The sequence below is a fragment of the Sarcophilus harrisii genome, chromosome 1, assembly GCF_902635505.1.
Source record: "Sarcophilus harrisii chromosome 1, mSarHar1.11, whole genome shotgun sequence".
NCBI classification, from domain to species: Eukaryota; Metazoa; Chordata; class Mammalia; order Dasyuromorphia; family Dasyuridae; genus Sarcophilus; species Sarcophilus harrisii.
The window spans coordinates 130,515,198-130,541,552 of record NC_045426.1 but is presented as its reverse complement, the minus strand read 5'-3'; the positions used below and the strand labels follow the sequence as shown (position 1 = coordinate 130,541,552).

General features: G+C 35.9%; 1 protein-coding gene across 3 annotated transcripts in view; it reads left to right on the top strand.

Annotated features, from left to right (window-relative positions):
- Positions 1-381: 381 nt before the first annotated feature.
- The window catches only part of RICTOR (RPTOR independent companion of MTOR complex 2), a 122,633-nt gene continuing 96,659 nt past the window's right edge, over positions 382-26,355 (top strand). For all 3 annotated transcript variants that reach the window (XM_031964336.1, XM_031964324.1, XM_031964333.1), the window contains exons 1-2: positions 382-471; positions 653-700. In XM_031964336.1, the coding sequence (XP_031820196.1) occupies positions 423-471; positions 653-700 (97 nt within the window). In that variant the 5' untranslated portion in view covers positions 382-422. The remainder of the gene's footprint in view (positions 472-652; positions 701-26,355) is intronic.

Here is a 26,355-nt window from a genome sequence, read left to right as displayed (position 1 = left end):
GTGGAGGGCATCATCCCGGGTCCGCAAGGTGGGCCGATAACACCGCGAGACTCCCGGGGAGTTCCCATTAGGAATTTGGGGAGGAGGGGTGAGAAAGGTCCACTCCAGGTCTGAGGCTGAGTGGGGGATGGGGGGCTCTTTCCTAGGCCAGCCTCGCCTCCGCTCCCGCAAGCACGCGCGAACGACAGCCCCGGGGTTCCCGCTCTGAGCCCCTCGGCCCCGCCCCCCGGTCTGGCTCGCGCTAAGGGAGGGAGAGGGGGAGGGAGGAGGAGCGAGGATGCTGAGGCCAGGCAAGGCGAGAGCTGGGTGGGGAGATAGGGGAGGGGAGGGAGAAGGAAAGGAAGCGGAGGGCGGGGGAGAGGGAAAGGGGGCTCTCGCGCGATTGGGCGAGGTTTCCGGTGTTGTGACTGAAGCCCGTCAACATGGCGGCGAGTGTCCGCGGCCGCTCGCTGAAGCACCTCAGGATACGAGGTAACTCTCCTTTCCCCCTTTCCCCTCCGCTTCGCGTGCGCCACCCTCTCAGGGTCGTTTCTTTCCTTCTCGCCCCCCGGGGCCGCGGGGCGGACGTCGGGACTACACCCGGGGCTCCGGCTGTGGCCGGGGCCGCCGCCGGCCTGCGAGTCCTAACTGGGTCTCTCTGTGTTTCGCGCAGGGCGGAATGACAGCGGCGAGGAGAACGTCCCGCTGGATCTCACCCGAGGTAACTAACGGGGGGCGGGGGCGGGGGCGGGCTCGCGCGGCCCTAGGGCTTGGGCCCGCGGAGGAGGGGGAGGGGCGGGGTGCTGGGTCTGACCGGCGGGCGGTCCGCCGGGATTCGGGCCCTGGGACTACCCTGCGGGACCCATCCCCCTTCTCTCCGTCTCCTCTCTCTGGGCCGCCTGTGCCCCGGCTTCTCACCGTATTGCGGCCCGGACACCTTCCCCGGCCGGTCCCCACTCCGCGAGCCTTCTCATCGGCCCGGATGGGTGGCAGCGAGCGGGGAGACCAACTCCCGGACTATTCGGTTCTTGAGGACTTGGGAGGGGGGGGGGGATGATGCACTCTCCCCTGGAACCTTGTGCAGCTCCATTCTGGGGGCGGCCTGGACAGGGGGGAGTAGAAGCTGTTATTTAGGTTGCAAGAGGATGTCTAGGGGAAGAGCGACCACATCCTGCCCTCTCTTCTCTTGCCGCCTCCCCCCGCCCCCAAACTACTTGCAGAATTCGTGATTGCTTCTTTATTCACCCCCTCGGGGGAAGTGCAGGGGATCGATATATTTTTCTGCGGTGAGCCTCGGAACCGGCTGGTTACTGCGAGGTGTCTGGTACAGCTGGATCCCCCTCCCACACACACCCCCCTCCTCTCCTTTTCCCGGGCCGCTGAGAGTGTAGTTGGCAGAGACCGCCCCCTCACCCTGCTGCAGGTTCATTGTTTACCGTCGGCTGCAGCTAGAAAGGTTTGTTTACACCGTCTGAACTGGGGAAAAAAAAAAAAAAAAAAAAAAAAAAACCTCAGCTATATTTTTGAAAGACATTGCCCGACATTCCTTCCACCGGTGGCTGTGTTGGAATGCGTTCACCATTCTGCTTTAAGATTTAGCGATTGGTAGAAGCGATTTTCCTTCTCATCTTCTTTTCTTTTTTCTTTTTTTTTTGGGGGGGGGGGGGCGGATAAGCGTGATGTGGTCTGCTAGTTCAGACTAGGATCAGTTTCACTTAGACATTTTTCTTCTCCTGTAGTCTTTTCTACGTGATTGTCGAAGCCCAGAAATTTAAAGTTTGAAGTTTAAAAACTACAGAACTATCTAAAGACACAATTTTAGTCTCGATTTTGCTGTTTTAATGTTGAGAAAAGTCCAAAGCAAATTCTGTTTTATATTGCTTGTTGGCCATTGAGGTTATTTATGACTTGAAAGTCTAGTAAGTATAACAATTTTTTTAAACATTTTTTATATTCTTTTCAAATCTTGATAGTGATAGGAAGTCTGAGCTGTCATGTAGCAATCTAGCTACAATGGAACTATTTTATATTTAATGGTTTATTCTTTTTTTTTATTTAATAGCCTTTTATTTACAGGTTATATGTATGGGTAACTTTACAGCATTGACAATTGCCAAATAATGGTTTATTCTTAAGTAAGAATCTGGATTCATAGGAATTGTAGGTTTGAAGTAGTATTTGAGAAGTAAAACGATTTAATCTTTTTAAGTGGAAAAATACTTTTTAGTAAAATTTTGGACATAATAATTACAAAACTTTTTTGGCTTCTGAATGTAATGAAAGTAAACAGTATCCAGATTGCAGTAATTGGGAAAATATATAATCAAATAAATATTGTTTGTTACCTCCATCTTCAAAACTTTTCTAACAAAATAAATTTAGTTCCTACAAAACTGAAATTTGGCATGTTGGTCTTGAGGGAGGTACTTTATTAGCATTTTTTTTAATATCTGAAGCAGATTTTCTTAGAGGTAAGTTAGGTAGACTCCAAATGAAATTGTGCTTTAAATTCAGCTTATTTATTATAGTGAGTTTACTGAGATATTGACTGAATATTTGGTATATGACTAGTCAACAAGTGACCTATGTGTTGAAAATTCAAATATGATCTGTTAGGCTTGATTTATTGAGATTTGTCTTCTTACGGATCAAACCTGGGTTTTAAAATTTCATATACGTTTCTTTTCCAGCAAACATTTATTAAATGCTTGTTGTCATGTTAACTTGGCAAACATTTACTAAGTGCTTAATGTGTGCCTGGAAAATAAAAACATAAACAAAAATATACATTCCTTGTCCTCAAGGAGCTTACATTCCAGTGACAAGAAGACAAATTATAAAAGGAAGCTGAAAAGTGGTAAGAGGAGATAGATAGGGGAAGTTTGTACAAAGAAGGCATGGCAAATGGGAAGATGGGACAAAGGACCAAGTGTGTAGGGAAGAAGTAAGCATCCTGCAGTATATACAGTCTTGTGTTGGGGTGGAGGATAATACAAAATAAGTAGTAGATAATTTCTGTCTCCTAAAGGACTTTATATAGTTAGAACAAAATGTAAATCATGAGAATAAATGAAAAATAATTTAAAAAAACTAACATAAAATGTGAGCATGTAATATTATTACAAAAGAACTTAGCTTTAACAGGTTGATACGATTTATTGTTACTTTTATAGTGAAAATATTTTTTAAACCATGATATGACTGTTTCATTGGGTAAAGAGGATTTGTGGACCCAATTTGAAGAAAATTAGTAGTGACCTGAATCATTCCTTTCTGAGTCAACAGAACAATAGGGCAGTCTGGGTAGATGAATCAGCTGTGTGTGAAATGGATTGCTTTCTGTAAAAACATTAGGTTGGGCTTCAACATTGTAAATGCTATAGCAAATATGTTGTAATTTCACTTATTTGTATATTTTAACTGAAATCATATACCTCTATGAAATAGAAGTTATAGTTAATGATATTCTTAATACAAAAAAATTTAGTTTATATGTTATGTAAAATGAGTATTATATAAACTACATTTAAAAAGGAAACGGGGAAGAATTTGAATTATATACTTAACACTAAGAAATTATGTTACTAAGGTTAAATTTGAGTTTTTTAGCCAGTTAGATATGAAAATAAGTGACATATATTATTCTTTAAAGTTTGTAAAATGATTTACACACATCTCATTTGAATCCTGTAGAATAGGTACTATAGTTATTATCCCCATTTTACTTGTGAGAAAGTCAAGACTTACTGGATATAAGTTACTTGATCATGGTCACAAGTGTCTGAGGTGATTTCCAATTTGAGTATTTCTAATTCTGAGTTCAGTAATCTTTCCTCTAGGTGATGTTGTTCAGTCTTGTTTGACTCTTTGTGACCCCATTTTAGATTTTCTTGGAGATACTGGAGTGGTGTGCTGTTTCCTTCTCCAGCTCATTTTACAGATGAGGAAACTGAGGCAAACAGGGATAAGTGACTTGCCTATTATCTAGTAAGTGTCTGAAGCTGGATTTCCACTCAGTAAGATGAATCTTTCTTACTTCAGGCCCAGCACTCTTAATTACTTTGACATCTTCTACTAATTGCTATTCCTACTAGATACCCTGCCATATATGAATATCTGGAATATATTACCCCTTGAATATAATCAGAAAACCATAATTTGTATACACTGAAGATGTATGTGAAAAATAGTAAGTCAATAGTACTTGGATCAGTCCATTAAAATATTGTTTTAATCATTTAAGAGAGAAAAAAACTTGTCTTTTACTTTGTCTACTACTTTCTCCAGTATTTAGTATAGTACCTCTCATTTATTAGTAATAATGATAATTACTTAGAGCTGATATTCATTAAATGTCTGTAATAGACATTATTCTAATTAGTTATTTGTATTGGTAATATTGCTTTCTGTTAAAATTGCTTTCTGTTATCTGAAAGGCTGATTTGCAAAGTGGATAGATTTGGCTAGGTTGAAATCCTGCTTCTGACACACACTGGCTGATGCTTGGAAGTTCACTTAACCTCACTGCTCTAAATCACTTTCCAAGACTTGTGGGGTATTTTCATGAAATGTTCTCTGTACTGTGTAAATCATGCCATAATCCCTATCTCTCACCTCCTCATTGTCAAATCTTGCCATTCAGATTGATTATTTGTTGACTTTCCAGGCATTTAGTATTTACAGCATTAAATCTGTTTATAGTTTTAATATCTTTCCCTGTATTTTTAATGCATTGAAACCCAGATCCCCTAACTACTACTACTACTATTTCAGGGAACTTTTCAGATGACAGACTTTAGTGAAGAGTCCCTGAACTTTTTTTAGAAAAGGTTTTGGTAGTGCAGTGGGTGGAGCACCAGCTCTCCAGCCCTGAAGACATGGGGACCTGAGTTCAAATCTGGCCTTAGACACTTCACACTTCCTAGCTGTGTGACTTTGGGCAAGTCACTTAACCCCATTTGCCTCAGCAAAAAAGAAAAAAAGAAAAGGTTTTAATCTGGGTTCTATCAAATTAAAAAAAAAATTAAATAACTATTGCAACATGACTAGTTTCCTTTAGTTTCCTTTGAAATCCTAAACTTTTTGTTTATTTAAAAACTTTATTATGAAAAGGGTCCATAGATTTCACAGTTGCTAAAGGAGTTAACAAAAATGTGCCCTGGCTTTATTGTGGTCTGAATGTCCTTGGTCTGACATGTAATGAATGAAGAGGATAGGAACACTAAGCTACTCTTCAGGTCTTTGAGTCAAACCCTTATTGTATGATGATATTAGTTTGCAGTGAATTCCCAGAATATTAGATATACCTCTATTTTTAAATATCAACTAAATTACAAAATGAAATACAATTTTTTTTTAAAATCACATTTCTCTTTTATTATCTTGTCAGTTCTAATTATTTGATTGTCAATAATTAAGAAAGGGAAAATTATGGAGAGACCTAAACTATAAAAAGAATGCATTCTGTAGCTCTCAAGACAAATGAAGCCTTTAGATAAAGGAACTCAGTTTTCTTTAGAGGTAACCCCTTTTACTTGAAGATGCTTGATTTGTTAGAAAGTTTTTCTTTATATCTATCAAGTTGAAATCTGTCTCAGTAATTTTCAATCTTGCTTCAGCATGGCAATCTTTCATATAATTGAAAAAAATATGGTCCACCAAAGACTCTATATTGCTACTTTCTTCAACTTGTATATCATTATCTCAAGTCTCCTTATGATTCTTCTTGTTCTCTTTTGGGCAGGCTGTTTCTTCTTAAATATCCTTTTGAAATGTGGCACCCAAGGTTGCTTCTGAGAGAAAGGGGATATGAATTTCGAGTTGGAAGATCTGGATTAGAATTCTGTCCCCACTATTTCCTACTTTGGTGACTTTGATTAAGTCACTTCTGGCCTTCTGTGTTGTGGCTTTTTTTTCTGTTAAATAAGCAGATCATTCCTTTGATGCCTTTCAGGTCTCAATCTTATAATAACTGTTTTTTTTTGTTTTTTTTTCCCTGTTGTTGTATGTGTTGCTTCATTATTTAACTTGTATTTATTTCTCTGAAAAGCAGCTATATCTGTGGGAATTACACCCTCACAGTATAGAAGAATAGGAGAATAATTAGCTGCATGTAGGCCATTTAGAGGTTATCAAAATAACCAAAACATGAAACTTATAACAGAATGACTTAGGCTTTTGGCTGTGGAAATGAACCATATTGAAATTAAGAGGCAGTGCACTAGAAGGATTGATGAGATTGAACATGGAGAGGTGGCATTGGACTTTGGGGAGTGATGTAAAGCAAACAAAAATGCAAAGATAATTCCAAATTTGCAGGCCTGAGCCAGTCATGGAAAAAACTGGAAAAGCTGTATCTTTGAGAGGGAATATATTAGGATTATAGATGTAAAGATAGAAAAGACTAAAGAAGTTTGTATGGTTCAACACATACACACTTGCTCTCAGTCCCATTTTGTAGGTGTGAAACTAAGTGACTTGCCTGAGGTTTCAAAGTTAATAGGATTTGAGCTGAGGTTCTTGATTAAAAATCCAGTACCTTTTCCATTGTACTATTACTGCCTTTGACAATAGATTGGGTTTTTTGGATTTATAGTTAGGCAAAACTAGGTTTTGAATTCTGCCTTTCGCACTTAATAGCTGTTTGACCATGGACATATCACTTAATTTCAGTGAGCTTCAGTTTCTTTGTAAAATGGGGATACTATCTCCCTGGGTAGGTAAATGAGATATCTATAAATGAAATACTTTGTCAGCTTTAAGGAACTACCAAAAAAAAATCTGCTTTTTGCTCTAGCACTTGTTTAAAAAAGTGAATCTGTTCCCACAAGTGATACATTTAAGAAACAATTTGAGCACAACTTGAATTTTGTGTTTGCTTATGTGAGATTTTTATCTTTGAGAAATGAGAAAACCAAAAAATGCTCCATTTCATAATTATTTACAAACTGCAACCCTTCCAGCTTTCCATTCTACACATACTTTAGGTCTTTTTCAAGGTGAAGTACCATATTTATTGAATATCTTTTGGTACACTGGGATCCATGGGATTCATTTTTATCCCTTCTCTCCCCAACCATGGTTGAGTTACACCCCTTTTGCCATTCAATTTTACCAGTCCCTGCCCTGTGAGAACCTTGGAGCATGCTAAGTAGTAGACTGAGGCCACCACTCTTTAGTGTAGTATTTATGTATTTAACTATTTAACATGTACATCACTGCGCTGCTATTTTTATTTGGTCTTCCCTCCCCCCCCCCCTTTTTTTTTTTAATGCATCACTGATGAAGTTTTTGAGGGCTGTATTCTTAACCCCTCTTTCCTTATAAATTCTTTGTCTTTTTATTCCTTGATTTTGCATAATTGATTATTAGGAATGAATATATTGACTTATAAAGAACTGACTATATATTAATCTTGAGTCACTATAGTATTAAGTTCATGATGCAATTAATACTCATTCGACTGGAGATATAGGGCACTAAAGAACAGACATTAGTCAATTTATACATAGAGATCTTGGAGACATCAGCATAGAGGTGTGCTTAAAGAAGTAAATAAAGGAGGATCAGTATTAACTTTGGAGAACACAGTTAAGGGGCAGTAAGAGGAGAACTTAGCAAAAGAGAATCAAAAAGTAGTCAGCAATAGGAGAGAAAAACAACAGTACAGTTTTGTAGAAGAGTGGGGATCATTAAAGGAGGAAATAAGAGGTAGGGGTGTATGAGAACAAGGACACTGGACTTAGAAGGCAGGAGAATTTAGCTTCATTCTCAATTCCCTGAGAAGTAGTAATTTGAATAAATTACTTTTGTGGATCTTCATCTTTTTTCATTTGTCAGATGAATAAGTTCTACTGTGATCACTAAAGTCTCAGCTTTATCATTTTCCGATTATGTTACTTTCTATGAACCATAAACAAGGTAAGGGAAAGCTTTTATAACTCCATTAGATCCTTTTAAGCCAGTCTTTATAAATAAGTGAGTGTGTGTGTGTGTGTGTGTGTGTGTGTGTGTGTGTGTGTGTGTGTAAAAATGTGTAAGACAGCACTTTTAGTTTGAGTTTTAATTAACTCATATTACAAACTGGTAAAGATTTTTAAAAATGGCAGTATTCAGTGTTGGAGGGAATGTGTACTTATAGGTATATTAGTAATGTTGGTTGAGGTGTAAAACAGTGTGACCATTTTGGAAAGCATTCTGCCATTATGCAAATAAATCATCTAAATTGTCCTTTAAACCAGATGATTCATTACTTGGCATATATCCCAAGGAAGCCATCAGTAAGAAGAAAGTCCCTAAATGCATATATTGGCTTATTACTGTATTGTAAGAAATGATATATGTGGTGAATAGAGAAGCTTGGGAAGAGTTACATGGACTAATGCAGAGTAAGTAAACAAAGTCAATAAAATAATATGCAAAATAACTATTACAGTGTACATGGAAAAGAATCACATACCAAAAAGTCAAGGTGAATATAACAGTTTTAAAGATCAAGTGTGATTTGAATGAATAAATATAAAAACCATACCTTCCCCCATCCCTTTGTGTGGAGGTAAGAGGTCAAACAAGTATCCATTGCATATGTTTTTGGACTTTTTCAATGTATTGCCCAGTTGTGCTGGATTTTTTTTTTTCCTTTTTCTAAAATAATACTTGTTATGTGGGATGATTCTCTGGGAGTGAGAGAAGAAAAATATTGGGAAAAATTATGATGCTACAAAATGACAATAAAAATGATTTAAATAATAAAATTTGCGAATGGTTTTTATTTTCTATATTTAAAAGAGGAAAAAAAGATATTTAATATTTTGCTCATTTGTTTCCCCCCATTTTGGCTATATTTGTTCTAGTGATTTGGAATGTGCTTATCCCTACCTATTCCTTCAAGATCATTTCTCTGACTACTAGCAAATTAATTAGCACTCAAATAACGTTATATATTTTCACTGTTTCAAGTGTGTCAGCCTCACTTTTTCAATTGGAAGGCTCCAAACTGGATTTTTGAAGTAAGAAGACCTGATCGAATTTTGGCTCTGCTACTTCACCTGTGACCCTGGGGGGCAAGTCACTTTACTTCTTTGGTTCTCAGTTTCCTCAGCTGTACAGTGGGGTTGAGGGAGGGACACAGACAGATACTTGGAAAGATCCCTTACACACTCTAAATCTATGATCCTACATATTATATACTTTTCCTATAATTGTTATGACATTAAATTCAGTACTGAGTTCATAACAAGCACTCAAATACTTGTTAATTATTTTTAACATATAACTACTAATAAAAATTCTCTTAAATCATAATTAAATGTGTAATAACAATGATGACACAAGTTGATGTGAATATAAGGTTTTAGTACCTTTCACTTGGAAAATTAGAGATATTAGAGAGTCTACACTCTTCAATAAATTGTTAAAATTCTAAGTGATTTAAAATCTTAAGTAAGATTTGAAAAAAAAGCCTTTTTAAAATATGTAATATTCAAAATACTAAGTAACACATCAAAAATATAACATAATTTTAGATGTAGTAATTTTTTCAGCATATTACAATGTGGAACTGGTGATTAAGGGTATAAACGGAATTGAAAATTCACCAAACTTTAGAGCCTGTCTTGACTTTCAGTGTTCTCAACTAAGTTGCCTTCAGCACAGACTTCCTGTGTCTACTTAACACAGTATTTGGCACAGTAAGTCCTTAAATAAATGCTTGTTTACTTGACCTTAATCAGCTTTTACTTAATCATAAAAGAGAAATGGCACAGATAATGTGAAATAGTGAAAAATCCAAAAAGTATTAATTGTGTTATATCCAGTGTTGCCCACTAGCCAAACTAGACCACTTTTGCATTATCACATCTGGGCCTTTGTCCCTGCTCCCTCTTTAAAAGTCTGGAATGACCTAATCTTCCTTCTTATTCATAAACTGATGTAGCATCTTGTACTCCTTGAAGTCTTCCCACCTTTTTCCAGTTTGAGGTGATCTGTACTTGTTTATCTCCTAATTTTTGAAATTCTCCTGTATGTTCATTTATAATCTAATGTTATTTCTATGCCTTCATTATCTCCCTTACTAAATTGTAAATTTGAAGATAGATGCCATTTTTTTATTTGTACAGCTCTAGCCCCAAATACAGTACCTTTTATGTACTATATTTATTGAATGTTACCTTTCAGTTGTCTGTCTGTATATGTAATCACACACACACACATATGGATTACCTACTAAAATCACAGGAAGATGATCCTGTTAAAATTAATTTCAATCAATTTCACTAATTTACATTACTGAAAGATAGTTGGAAAAGTTAATCTGAAGGGAAGGAACGTGAGAAGAAACAAAAAGATCCATATGTTTCAAAGAAAATTATAAAGCCTATCTGGAGGATATCTGTATTTCTGTTGTAGGAAATAAAACTGTGTTTACATTTCACTCTAGCATGTAGTCAATTGATAAACATGCAAATAGTCCATTCTTTGCTTTTTCTACTCCCAAGTCTCTTCTGGCTTTGCCCTGTTTTCAGAAATCCAAAGCTTTGGTAGAAGGAAGCAATAGCAAATCACACTTTGTCTTGGTCAGACTCCTTTGGAAACATTGAAAGTTTTTAAATTAGTATCCAGTTTCTGAGAATTTACAGTAAGACAGTATTCAATTCCATGAAAGTAGCAACAGACTTGCCCAGAACTTTCTTCCAGAAGGTGGCAGTCCAGCCCTCGCATGAAATCTGAAGTTAGAGAGTAACCTGGAAAAATGAACAAAACAGCCCCCTGTAGTGAGCTTTTATAGTAGCAAAGATGCCCAAGTCAAATGCAAGAAAAAAATGTCTCCAGAACTATCCTCAGGTAGTACTTATCATCTTGGGCACAGACTAAACTAGAATTTCTGAAAAAGATGAAGCAAAAGTTTGAAAAAGAGTTAAAAAATCTTTTTGTAAATGAAATGAGAGTGCAAGAGTTGGAAAGGAGAATTAACAGTTTGGTACAAGAAATACAAAACTTTGCCCAAACAGCAAACTTCCTGAAAAAAAGAAAAAGTGCACCAAACAGCAGTCAGTGACTTCTTGAGGAAACAAGAAATAATAAAATCAAAAAGCTTGGGGGAAAAATAGAAGAAAATATGAAGTGTATCATGCAAAAAACAACTGACTTGGAAAAAAAGACTAGTGAGGGGGAAAAAAGTCAAGAGTCGTTGAAGTTACTGAAAAATATGACCAAAAAGAACCTAGTCATCCTATTATAAGAAATTCTAAAAAAAACTTCTCAGAGATTTAGAATCCCCCAAATGAAAACTCTCAGGAAGGTAATAGCAAAAACCCAGAACTTCAGGTCAAAGAAAAAAGTACTTCAAGCAGCCCGAAAGAAAGTATTCAAGTATTGAGATTCCATAGTTAGCATCACTCATGATTTAGCAGCCACCATAATAAAGTAATGGAGAAGCTGGAGTACAGTATTTTAAAAGGAAAAAGATGTAGGATTATTGTTAATAACTTACCCAGTAAAATTTGGTGTAATCCTACAGGGTTTGAAAAAATGGGTTTTTAATGTGATAGAACCTAGCATTCCTGATGAAAAGATTAGACTTGTAGACAAACTTTGAAATTCAAACACAGAAGTGAAAAAAAAGGTAAAAAACTTAACAAGGATGAACTGTTTATATTCAAGTATGGGGGGGGGGGGGGAAATGAGGCTAATTCCTTCTAAACCTTAGCATTATCAGATTTCATAGAGGGAATCCAATTAGAAAAGGCCTGAGAGTAGTTGTATTATGTCTTGTTGATCTTAAGAAAAAAATGGAAAGAGAGAAGACAAATGCAGGACAGAAGGCAGCAAAGGGGAAGGGAAAATTAGGGAAAATGAACTCTCATAATCAAATTTCATCAAGTAGTTATTTAAATAAACAAGGAGGAAGATCTAGAGGAGGAAGGGCTGACAATAAACCTCCATCTAAATTTGTCAAAAGGAGGAGGAATGCTCAAATTTGGGTACAGAAATCCATTTCATGTAACAAAATTGGAGGGAAAAGGCAGAACAGGGTTAAGAAGTATTATATGAAGGGTAGATTGAGTGACTGATTAGTCCCAAGCAAAAAACAACAAAACAGATCTCACAAGGATGTGCAAAAATATTTTAATTTTTTGAACTGGCAAAGTGTAGCAATCCCCATAACTTGAGGAATCAATAAACAAGTTATGGTTTATAAATGTTATAGAAAACCCTTGTGCTATCCAATCACTTTTCCAGAGGATTAATGATGCTATTTACATCCTGATAGGTGAAGAACTGAGTGCAGAATGAAATCAATTCTTTTAGATGTGGCCAATATCAAAATTTATTTTGATTGATTTCATATATATGTAATAATTAAAATAAAGAAGGCACTGGAATTAAGAAAAATTGGGGAACGTTTCCATTAGGACTTAAAAAGTCAGTAATCAGGGCAGTGGAGGGTCATTCCAGGTGTGATACTAGGAGTTGATAGATGCAATATCTTATTTCAGAAGGCCAGTGTTACTGGATGGGTGAGTGAGGAAGGTGTCAGAAACCTGGAAAGGTAGGAGAGGGACTAGATTTAAAGGGTTTTGAATGTCAAATTGATTGTCCTTCCTATATTTGCTCCTGGAGGCAATAGGAAGCCATTGGAGTTTGAGATGAGAGGTAATTTTTTGGAAAAGATCTTTAGTATTGCATTTTGCTCAGTTGGTTCAAATACCTTTTAATAGCTAATAGACAAGTACAATAGAATCTTGTATTTTCTGCCCCTTTCCTCCAATTCTATAAAGAAGTGGTCGTCTATCTTTGTAGACGTCTGCTTTTATAGTCACTAGAGATATTATCAATACATATATAAATAATCATAAAATTTTTCTTGTTATTGATTTTTATAGAAAAGAGTAAATAGAATGGTTGGTAGTACTTGATAACCTTCAGAATTCTTCCTCCCTTCCCCCCCACCCCCACTTTCATCTCATTCTCTCCCTCTTCCCAATTTAGTATACTCCCTACTATCAGGTTTCTTCTATTGTTTCTTGACTGTCAAGTCTTGCGTGTTCTAAGTTTTATTGCCTCAGATGTGACCCTCTGATTTTTTTTTTTCCTCTGTTCTTGATACCCTTATTGCAGTGCTAATTCTACCCCTGACTTCTGACCCATTACTCATGTAATAAATCAGGAATTGATCTGTAGAGATTGTGCACATGTTCTCATTCCACTGTGAGATAAGCACACATTAAGTGCTTATATTATTCATTGATGAAAAACATAATTGTTATAGAAACCTTGATAGATTTCCATTTTTCATATCTTGAACTCCTAATTTCATCTTTAGATATTTCTTGGGATCATCTAAGTTACCAAAAAACAGTTTTTTGCAAACTCATCCTTCCCTCTATTGTTTTTCATTGTTTAATAAAGCAGTACTATTCATAGTCTTTACACTACCTTTTATAGGATTTTATATGCTGAAGAGTTGCCATGCTAATCAATGCATACTTTGGTACCATTTTTCTATTTGGTAAGTGTTGTGTCTTGCTTTCTAGAGCCCCCACATCAGGGTGATTAAAATATACCTTATACTAGTGAAGAAGTGATTAGGCGGGACTCCTGAGGATGGTGGAAAAATTGAGTCTGTTTATTTCAAGGACTTTCTCCTTTATATAATGTAACAAAAACAACACTGCGCACATGGGAACCACATAAACAACTTGCTATTGTACGTAGTTTGCCATTTGTTATCACTCTTCCACTTGGTAACACACTCTGGCTCAATCTCAATGCAGGTTGTCACTGCCCCCTGACTTCTCAGGAAGGCCAAGAGACCTCAGGGGGAAAATGGGGAGCTGAAGTAGACATTGTTAGCAGGTTCCCTCTGGGCTGAAGGGTCTTATACCTCACCCAAAGTTCCTTCACTGACTGTAGCCCTCTGTAGGTAAGGATATCAAATATTTGCTGGGCCAGTCAGTTTCTAGGTTTTGTTGAACTCACAATGAAGAGTTCCTTATATAATGCTATAAGGATTACCTTATATCATTTAAACTTCAGTAAAACATTTTATAGTATTAAGAGTGTTCATTTTTTCTCCTTGATCCATTTTCTTTATTTTGGCATCAGTGGTTTTTTTCCACAGTTACTAACAATTGTCTTTTAATTTCCAAATCGATACCCTTTTCTTGATACTCATCCTTGATTTCTTTGTACCCTTTGACAATGTCAGTCTCATCTCCTTATAATTCTTCTCTTTAGGTTTTCATGACATTATTTTTTCTTGGTTTTCCCACCTATCTGTCCAATTCTTGTCCTTTTGTTGGATCTTCATCTATGTCACACCTACTAACTAGTCCCTTTTCTCCCTCTATACTACTTGACTTGGAGATCTCATCACTTTCTATTGTTTCACTTTTCTTCCTCCTCCTCTTTTTACTACTACTACTGTTGTTGCTGCTACTACTACAATGTGGTCTGTTACCACAATGACTACTACTAGCTCACATTTGCTTTTTTTTTTTTTTTTTAAATTTTATTTTTATTTAATAGCCTTTTATTTACAGGTTTATTTAATTACATGCATATTTATTTATGCATGGGTAACTTTACAGCATTAACAATTGCCAAACCTCTTGTTCCAGTTTTTCACCTCTTACCCCCCTCCCCCTCCTCTAGATGGCAGGATGACTAGTAGATGTTAAATACATTAAAATATAAATTAGATACACAATAAGTATACATGACCAAAACGTTATTTTGCTGTACAAAAAGAATCAGACTTTGAAATATTGTACAATTAGCTTGTGAAGAAAATCAAAAATGCAGGTGGGCATAAATATAGGGATTGGGAATTCAATGTAATGGTTTTAGTCATCTCCAGAGTTCTTTCTCTGAGCTGCTAGTTCAGTTCATTACTGCTCCATTGGAAATGATTTGGTTGATCTCGTTGCTGAAGATGGCCGGGTCCATCAGAACTGGTCATCATATAATATTGTTGTTGAAGTATATAATGATCTCCTGGTCCTGCTCATTTCACTCAGCATCAGTTCGTGTAAGTCTCTCCAGGCCTTTCTGAAATCATTCTGTTGGTCATTTCTTTCTTTTTTTTTTTTTTTTTTTTTTAATAGCCTTTTATTTACAGGATTATATACATGGGTAACTTTACAGCATTAACAATTGCCAAACCTCTTGTTCCAATTTTTCACCTTTTACTCCACCCCCCCACCCCCTCCCCTAGATGGCAGGATGACCAGTAGATGTTAAATATATTAAAATATAAATTAGATACACAATTAAGTATACCTGACCAAAACGTTATTTTGCTGTAGAAAAAGAATCAGACTCTGAAATATTGTACAATTAGCTTGTGAAGGAAATCAAAAATGCAGGTGTGCATAAATATAGGGATTGGGAATTCAATGTAATGGTTTTTAGTTATCTCCCAGAGTTCTTTTTCTGGGCATAGCTAGTTCAGTTCATTACTGCTCCATTAGAAATGATTTGGTTGATCTCGTTGCTGAGGATGGCCTGGTCCATCAGAACTGGTCATCATATAGTATTGTTGTTGAAGTATATAATGATCTCCTGGTCCTGCTCATTTCACTCAGCATCAGTTCATGTAAGTCTCTCCAGGCCTTTCTGAAATCATCCTGTTGGTCATTTCTTATAGAACAGTAATATTCCATAATATTCATATACCACAATTTATTCAGCCATTCTCCAACTGATGGACATCCATTCAGTTTCCAGTTTCTAGCCACTACAAAAAGGGCTGCCACAAACATTCGTGCACATACAGATCCCTTTTCCTTCTTTATAATCTCTTTGGGATATAATCCCAATAGTAACACTGCTGGATCAAAGGGTATGCACAGTTTGATAACTTTTTGAGCATAGTTCCAAACTACTCTCCAAAATGGTTGGATTCGTTCACAACTCCACCAACAATGCATCAGTGTCCCAGTTTTCCTGCATCCCCTCCAACAATCATCATTATTTTTTCCTGTCATCTTAGCCAATCTGACAGGTGTGTAATGGTATCTTAGAGTTGCCTTAATTTGCATTTCTCTGATTAATAATGACTTGGAGCATCTTTTCATATTGACTAGAAATAGTTTCAATTTCTTCATCTGAGAATTGTCTGTTCATATCCTTTGACCATTTTTCAATTGGAGAATGGCTTGATTTTTTATAAATTAGAGTTAATTCTCTATATATTTTGGAAATGAGGCCTTTATCAGAACCTTTGACTGTAAAAATATTTTCCCAGTTTATTGCTTCCCTTCTAATCTTGTCTGCATTAGTTTTGTTTGTACAAAAACTTTTCAGTTTGGTATAATCGAAATTTTCTATTTTGTGATCAGTAATGATCTCTAGTTCTGCTTTGGTCATAAAGTCCTTCCCCTTCCACAGGTCTGTACTAGCTCACATTTGTATAGAACTCATTGTGTGCCAGGCACTGTGCCAAGCATTTTACAATTATCTCATTTAATCCTTACAACAATCCTTAGAGATAGGTGCTAGTTTTATCCTCATTTTACAGATGAGGAAACCCAGGCAAACAGGTTAAGTTTAGGGCCACACAGGTAGTGTCTGAGACTCAATTTGAATTCATACTTTCAAGACTGCAGGTATAGCGCTTTATCCATTTTCCACTAAGTTCCTCCTTAGCCATCCTTGCTGCTATTCCAAATGCCTATTTGACATGTCTTATAGTCATCTTTAACTTGACATATCTAAAACTAAGTTTATTATCTTTTCCTCCCAAAGTCCTCCACTCTTTCTAACATTCTTTATTGTTGAAAGCATCATCTTTTGAGTTGTCCTGGATTACAACCCTAGCTAACTTGACTCTTCACTATCTTCCCCACTGGATTCTTCCCCCCCCATCCCCCATCCCCTATCTAATTTGCTGCCAAGTCCTACAGCTTCTAACTTAAAATACCCTTTCTATTTGATACTGTCACTGCTCTCCTAACCTAAACTTGGGGCTGTTTCAATAGTCCTCTACCTTCCATTTGTTTGTCAAAGTAATATTCCTAAGGCTCTGCTCTGACATGGTCTACTCTACTCCATAAACTCCAATTTTTTCCTATTATCTCTAAATTAAATCCTTGGTTTGGTTTTCAAAGCTTGCCAATGTAGCTTCCCTTCACCCCCCTCTCCAATCTTATACCTTATATTTCAACTACCCCATACTCTGTAGTTCTATGACACTGGATTCTTTGTTGTTTAAAAACTGGCTTCCCCCCATGCCTAGAATTCTTTTTCATCTCTGCCTACTGATTTCTGTCAAGCCTCAGCTAAAATCTCACTGTCTTTAAGAAGCTTTTCCTATTCCCCTTTAATTCTGAACCCTTCTCTGTGTAGTTATCTCCAATTTCTTTTGTCTGTACCTTGTTTGTACATAGTTGTTACCCTCTTATCTTGAAATTGGGGATCATCTCTCTATATAGTCCCAGTACCAGACAATAGTAGGTTTTACAAATATCTTATTTGTTCCTCTCAAAAGTCTTCTCCAACACCACAATTTAAAAGTGTCAGTTTTCCTGATAGTGCAGCTCTTACAGTCAAGTCTTATATTGCCACAGGAAAAACCATAACTTTGACTATATGGACTTTTGTTGTCATGTGTTTGCTTTTTAGTATGCTATACAGATTTGCCAATAGTTTTTCTCCTAAGAAGCATGCATTTTTTAATTTCATTGCTTCAGTTGATGCAGTGATCTTTGAATCCAAGAATATAAAATTTGATATAGCTTCTATTTCTTCCTTCTCTATTTGCCATGATCTTACTTTTTTTAATGTTGAGTTTCAAGTCGGCTTTATACTCTGCTTTTTCACCCCCATCAAGAAGCTTCTTAATTCTTCTTCACTTTCTGCCATCAGAGTGATATTGTCAGTCTGGCTGAGATTGTTAATGTTTCTCTTGGCAACCTTAATTCTCACTTGTTATTGTGTTCTTGTTGTCAAATAAAACCATGACATCAGGGAGGTGATGCCATGACACGCAAGTGAATTGGACTGAAGTGCAGGAGGGCTGTGCACATCACCTGCCTCACTTTCCTCTCCAGAGCCTTGTGGGTCCAGTGGCTAGATATAGATGAAGACAACAGGAAATAGCCCTGAATGAAGTGGGAGACCTCAGCCTTTTTAAGCTAAGGTCTTCAACAGGTCTCAGTTTGACTGAGAGCCATACCCATTCAGTGATTAAGGCTAGATAGCCATTGAGAGGCAACAGTGGCAACAAAGGCAACCACAACTCTTTTACCTAGTCCAAAAAACATCTAAATGAATGAATGAATCTGGGAGGGGAATATTCTCAGGGTTTCTAGCCAAGCAGAAATGACTGCTATTTACATTCAGTATGAGTTAGTGGCTTGCCTTCCATGGTAAAAGGACTTATAACCCCATATGCGTTTTATGTATTTTTTTTTCTGCCCTCCTTGTTGACCTCATTTCTCCCTTTTATCATTGTCTGCAAGTAGTTGTCTTCTCCCTACTTCTGATTTGCATTTATGGATCTGTTGTTAACTGGAAAACCTCATAACCAAGTTTATTAAAGTTGCATTTATGATAGCAATAAATTTTCATAGGAAACCCTGATCCTGAGACATAGGGTTTTTTTTTTTTTTGTTTTTTAATGGAAGAACTTTGCTGCATGGAATTTATAGCAGTTGTTTTGACTTGTTCATGTCATTTTAAAAAATTTCTATATGCTTGAGTATTTTCTGGAAAGGGAGATCATTAAATGGAATTCAGTGTGATATACAAACATTAAGGACAGTTGAGTTACCACATTTGTGAACTCCTCCATTAGCTTGTGAGCTCCATGAGGGCAGAAGCTGTCTTTTGTCTCTTTTTTGTATTCCCAGTGTTTAACACAGTCCCTGGTACTTTGCTTATTGATTTCTTTTCTTTTTTCCTGAGGCAAGTGAGTTTAAGCCCAGGGTCACACAACTAGGAAGTATTAGGTATCTGAGGCCAGATTGAAACTCAGGTCCTCCTGACTTCAGGGCTGCCCCTTATTGATTTTAGGGTCTTTTTCAGAAGTGTTCGATGAATTCTTTCAATGCCTATTTTACCTTCTGGTTCTATTACATCTGAGCAGTTCTCTTTGATGATTTCCTGTAAAATAGTATCTGGGCTCTTTTTTTCATCATAATTTTTGAGAAGTCCAATAATCCTCAGATTATCTCTCCTAGATCTATTTTCCAGGTCTGTTGTTTTTCCAAGTATTTAACTTTTTTTTCCCTAATTTTTCATTTTTTTGGTTTTGTTTGATTGATTCTTGATGTCTCAATGAATCATTCATTTCTGTTTGTTCACTTCTGATTTTTAATGAGTTATTTTCTTCATTGGCTTTTTTTACTTCTTTTTGTATATGTCCAATTGAGTTTTTAGATGAGTTGTTTTGCTCTATGGAATTTTTTCCATTTCACTAAATTTTTTTTTACTGAATTATTTTCTTTTTCCAATTCACAAATCCTACTTTCTTGGGAGTTCTTTATCTTTTCCAACTCACAAATCCTACTTTCTTGGGAGTTCTTTATTTTTTCCAATTCACAAATCCTACTTTCCTGGGAATTCTTTACCTTTTCCAATTCACATTTCAGGAAGTTGTTACTTTCTTGCATAGCTTCTCTTTCCTTTCCCCATTTTGCTTTGAGCTCTCTTTTAAGATTTTTAATAGTCTCTTCTAAGAGAGCCTTGTGTAATGGAGACCAGGTTAGATCCCCCTTTGGGGTATTGTCTGGAGATTGTCTGCTATTAGTCTCCTTGGGGTTGAAAACCTGCTCTCTTTTTTGTATAGAAGCTGTTGATAGTCATTTTGATTTTTTTTTTTTTTTTTTTTTTTTTTTTTTTTTTTTTAAAGCCTGTAGGGTCTGCCTTCAGGGCAAGGAGGTAATCAGCTTCCTCTGCAGAGCAGGGATAGGTGTATGGACAGTAGCTGTCCTGCCAATGGGCTGAGCTGCAGAAGTGCCTAGTAAAGAACCCAGCTGTGTGGATAAGCGACTACCCTGGGGCTAGAGGCTGGGCAGAGAAAGAGTCAATACCCCAAGTCAAAGCCCGCTGTAGGGCTGTGGGTTTTAGCAGTTGCCCAACAAATAGTCCCAGATGGCACCAGAAGTCTGTCTCTTATTGATTTATTGGTTGGAGGACAAGACATGCTTGCAATCCCAAAGCTTAAAGGTCTAAGAGGTGGTTATTCACTAGGACTATGTTCTAGCCAAGGTAGAACTTAAGAGTGGTTACATAGAGCTCTCCATTCTTTTTACATGATAGTTCATTTTTCATTTCTGTGCCTTTGCACAAGTTTTCTCTTATGTTTGCAGTATATTTCTTCCCTCCCCTCATCTCTTCAGATAATCTTCTTTTCCTTCAGAGTTAAACTGAAATGCTACTTTTTTAGAAGCTTATATGGATTAGCTTCTCTTGCTTTGTCCCTGTTTGTAAATACCTCATATTTTATTTTTAATGTTTCCCCCAATAGAATAAAATCTTGAGAACAGGGAGTGTTTAGTTTTTATCTTTGTGTTCTCAGTGTTTGTCACAAAATAGTCCCTTAATAAGTATTTGCTGAATTGAATTGTCATAGTATGAAAAAGAGCTTTCTCATTTTAAAAATAAAAGGATTTGTTTTACTAAATGTTCTCTAAGAGCTATCTCTTGAAAAAAAATAGACAATAGACACATACATTATTGGAAAAGCATCCCATACCTGTTTAATAGCTTATTTTCTTTTTATAAGCTTAATATCAACAAATATTTCAATAAAGAAGATAGTGTTTATATATGAAACTCTAAATTTCTTTTATATGCAATTTAAAACATTATTTATTACATTTAATCGAGTAGAATAAACTGCCCTGATCTTGTATCTTCTTTCAACTTCCGTCTGCTCTCTTCTGTATATGTCTTAATGTTTGGTATTTTTTTCTTTCTGTTCTTCCTTCCCTTTTTGCACCATCACAACCTACTAACTACCTTTATTTCTTCAAATTGAAGCTTTCCCTTATATAAAAGTAGGTAATTATACTTGAACAAAATAAACAAACATATTGTCTGTGTTTGGAAATGAATGTGTTATTCTTCACTTCTAGTCCATCACTTCTCTATCAAGACAAGCATGCTTCATCAATTTTCTGAAATTATAATTGATCATTGCACTGATCAGCCTTACAAAATTACTATTAAAGAAGTTTGTACACGTGTTTACAAGTTTCTCTAAACCATCATTTCTTATGACACAGTAATATTCTATTATATTTAGGTGCTATGATTTATTTAGATAATTTTCAGTCGAAAGACATTCACTTAGTGGCTACTTCTTTAGTACAGTAACAACTGCCACTACAAGAGCATTCTCTCCTTCATTTTTTTTCCTCTTTGGGCTATGTGCTTGGTAGTGGCATTGGCAAGATAAAATTTTAAATTGCTTTCCAGAATGGTTGGAAAAATTCACAGCTCCCCAACAGTGCATTAGTGTGGCATTCTTCTCATAACTCCTCCCAACAATGCCATTTTCATCTTTCAATAAATGTGTCAATCTGATGAGTACAAAGTGGAACTTCAAAGTTAATTTAACTTTAATTTTTCAGTCATTTTGGAGCATTTTTTGAATATAATTGTTGACAACTTTTGTTTCTTTTGAAAATCATTTTTTCATAATTGAACATTTATCTGGGGGATTGCTCTTATTTATATCAATTCAAGATTATCTTGAATCCTACTTTATCAGAAAACTGCTGCAAATATTCCCCATAGTTAAATTTTTTTTCCATTTAACTTTGTTTTTTAATTCATATTGCATTGAGTGTGCAAAAGCTTTTCATTTTATGTAATTGAACTCATCTGTTTTTGTTTTCTTATTCTTGTTATACTGTGATCCTGGCTTTGTTAAAAAAAAATATTCTCACATTTTTGGTTGGGAAAAGGATCTCTTGTTTCTAATTTATATGACATGACATTTTATATCTTGGAGAATATATCTTTTTGGAACTTACTGTAGTGAATGGTTTGAAATGTTGCTGTAACCCTAAATTTTGCTAAACTTGTTGGGCAGTATGGTACAACAGAAAGAATACTGAGCTGGATATAAGGATACTTGTGTTTAAATTCTTTCTCTGTGTCCAGTGCACAAGTGAAAGGGTTATATCAAATAATTTCTAGATCCCTTCTAGGAACAATCGTACATACTGTGATTTTATAGATTAGGAACATTTTATACTATTTTCACTTTACCACATGGCTGACCTGCTTTTTTTCCCCGTATTTTAATACAATATTACAGTTGCATTCATTTATAGTTTTTTTATAATCCTCGAATAATAATTCTTTTGTGTCTGTGTAGTAGATTCATAGCTAGAAAGAACATTAGGGGTTTTGTAATCCTACTGTATTTTTTTTTTTTTTTTTTTTGGCTGAGGCAATTGGGGTTAAGTGACTTGTCCGGGGTCACATAGCTAGGCAATGTTAAGTGTCTGAGGCCAGATTTGAACTTAGGTACTCCTGACTTCAGGGCCGGTGCTCTATCCACTGCACCACCTAGCTGCCCCCCTACTGTCTTTTTAAAGATAAAGAAGCTGAGGCATTGTGATGATACTTGCCAGAGACCAACCACATTGGGTAGTGAATGGAACAGACTTAATTGATGTTTGAATAAACAAATGTAGGCAATGTAATGATCGATATAATTTTACTTTAAATGATTTTTGTTGTTGTTTTATTGTGTTTAGTGACTATTGGAATAAATATTTTCTAGGCCTTAATTATAGTAATTAGCATGGATGATTTATTTTTTATTCTTCTTGCTGATGCTTTTATTCTTCTAGACATTGCTGGCTACTCATGTTTGATACTTTATCTTCATCTAACTTTAAAAAAATTTGTACATGCTTAAACTTTTTAATGATGCTTTATATTTTTAATAGAATTTTTATTTTTTCCTCAGTTACATAAAGATATTTTTTAACATTCATTTTTTAAAGAAAATTTGAGTTTCAAATTTTCTCTCTCCTTCCCTTATCTCCTTCCCTGAGACAGTAAACAATTTATTATTGATTATACATGTTCATCCTGCAGAACAGATTTATATTAGTCATATTGTGAATGTGAGTATACAGACCCAAAGGATAAAAAAAACCTGCAAAAAACAGAAAGTGAAAAATAGTATGCTTTGGTCTGCATTCAGATTCCATAAGTTCATTGTCAGGAGGTGGATAGAATTTTTCATCATGATGAGTCCTTTGGAATTGTGTTGCTAAAGTTAACTAAGTCATTCACAGTTGATCATAGTAAAGTATTTTTATGACTATGAACAGTGTTCTCCTGGTTCTACTCCACTTTCATCAGTTCATATAAGTTTTTTCAGGGTTTTTTTTTTTTTTAATATATACCTGCTTGTCATTCTTATAGCACAATTACATTCCAATTCTCTGTCACCACAAAAAGAGTTAGTGATATCTTGCTACTCATTGTTAATTGGTTTCAGAAGGCACAAGTGGAGAAAATGAATATAAAATGAATTTTTCTCATAAGGAGTATATCTCCAGTTTATAGCCTAACCATTTCTCTCCACCCAGTTGTCCAAAGGAGCAAGCAAATGGGGCTTTCAGCTGTGGAGAAACAAGTCATCCCAGCTGCTTTTTGACCTTCACTTTCTGAGAGGAACCACCACCTTTATACTCTTCTCCCTCCACCCCCCCACCCCCACCCCCCATAGCTAAGCTTGAGTGGGGTGGGGAGGCTGGATATGGAGGTGGAAGCTATGATCTCATTTCCTCCACTGCTCAGGGCTCTCTCAACACATTGGTGCTCAATAGGAGCACCTTCCAGTGCTCCTATTTTGGGAACCAGGAGATTATATGTCACAGCCACATCGGCTTGTGGGAACTGCCCTGCAACCTGACAGCCCTGTGCACCATAGCCTGTGTTGGGAAAGAGCTGCCCATGGCAGATGCTAATAGCAGGGCCTGGACAATACTGTCATAGAAAGGGGTTATTTATGGATGATGACAGGATCTAAGCAGGGCAAGACTTATCATTATGTATGGCTGAAGTTCATTGGAGTAATATATCATGAAACTTGTGGAAATTGAGATTCAGGAGATTAGGCTGTTTGAAGGAACATCAGCATGAATATTGAAGTCCTTTAATATAAAGGTCAGAGATCGAGTATTGGGGAAGATAGTAAGCCCAGGTCCTGAATTTCTTGAGAGAGTTTGGGTGATTGGAGTGCTAACAGACAGTAGTTACTATAATCTGATTTGGGTGATGTATTTTTAATAGTCAACTTGAAAAAATAAGAGGTTGTTCAGGGATCATACCCTAGTAACAATTAGTGGGCACTGGGAAGCGAATATTCTGACTATTCTTTATAGGTTCGTTGTATGAATGTTTTGGGGGGTGGGGTAAGAGAGGATGAAGATGGAGAAGAGAAGTGGTATGAAAGGAAATGAAGCCAGTACTTGAGAGGATGGTCAGAATGTAGTGTAATGTGGGGGAACCCAAAGATGAAAGGTGGCTAGAAGATGAAAGGAACAATGAGAGCTTGAGGTTCAAAATGAAGGAAGGACATTTTTAAGGTATTCTAAGAGGGCACAGTGGAAGGTACGTACCATCAATGAGTTGGAGGAGTAGTAATAGTAGAATGGGTAGGCTATAAAAACTTAGTTTTCTCAGACATCTGAGACATTTAAAATGTATAATGCTAATACTGGTTTCTCTTTCCTGACAACTTATTTTAGTTTACCTGTCCCAGAGTCCGAGGCTTTTTCTCACTTAATGAGAGTCTTCTCCTCTCTACTGAAATTTTTCATCTGTAAAATGGGGATAATGCCTGTATAATATCTCTCACAGAATTAAATGAGAATGTATTTAAAGTGTTTTGCAAATCTTAAATGCAAGCATAAATTCCAATTACTTTTACTAAGATGGACTTAGTTCAAGTTAGGTACTATTTCAGGAGACAAAAGGCTTGAGGATTAGAATTTTAGACAAAGTACAGAAGGAGTAAGGGCTTCATTAGAAAAATAAAAGACTTGAGACCAGAAAAAAAGAAGACTAAAATTTTTATTATCTCCCATTTATTCTGAATATATCCAGTCAATCCTCACTTTTCTTGGGGGTAAAATTCCTGGAAAACTTGTGGAAGTCAGAAATACAAAGGTTGATATATTAAATCTATGGGAAATATGGGGTTAGGTTTTTGTAACCATCAAAACCGGTAAACTTTAAATTGCTGAAATACTTTTTTAACTCAGTTTAGCCTCCTGCTTTCTAGACTAATTTTCTGCCATGTCCCCCAAATTTATACCTTCCCTTACTCCTTTTTGGCTCCTTTTTAAGTATCTTTTTCTCTCTGTTTTCTCTTTGCCATGAGGTCAGGGGCTCTTTCCTTTTTCTTATATTTTATTCCTAACACATAATTATATCTGACATATTTACTAGGTGCTTAACAAATATCTTTTCTAAATTATAGTCTTATGATCCCAGTATTGATTATAATCTTATTGTATTACAATTTGTAAAGATTCTATTTAGACTTTGCCTTTTAAAAAATATAATTGTAATTTCTGTGTCTTAATCCACTTTTATAAAAGTTCAGTGTGACAGTGAGATATATTTTTATAATGTTCTTGTTCAAAGGATCCCATGAGATTTATGCACTACTCTTTGGGGAAATAATTGCAACATGGAACTTGATTTTTAAAGGCAAACAGTGAAAATATGCAATTCTTGCTGTAAAGTTACCCATGTATATATCCTGTAAATAAAAGGCTATTAAATAAAAAAAATAAAAAAATAAAAAATGAAAATATGCAATTCAAGTACAGGGAACTTTCTTTCTTTCTTTCTTTGCTTCTTTATTTTTCAGAGAACGCATTAAAAGGTAGAGTAAACAAGATCATTTTTTCCCCCCTTTACTATGTATTGCTGCAAATAACCTATTGCCAACAAGTAATGAAAATAAAGTCACTAATAAAATCAAGAATGCTTGAAAATTATATATGTGTGTACAAATGTTGAGAAATGTTTATTTTGTTTGTACATAGTTTTTTACTTATCTCCTTAAAATTTTAGCTTGAGGGCCTGTTACACAGCAAGCCCTTAATAAATGTCTTGACTTGATTGCTATCTTCAAATTTCAAAAAAAAAAAAAAATTTTTAATTTTTTAAATTTTTTTAACTTTTTTAATTAATTTAAAACTGAAATACAAAATAAGAAAAGGGAAATAGAATTGCCATGTGCATAGCAGCACATGAGATGATTCAAAATATAAAGCAATAAATTTCCATTTCAAGAAATGGAATATATATATATATGCCATTTATATAATAAATGTGTATATTATATGTATTATATACTACATGTTATATATATATAAATACATA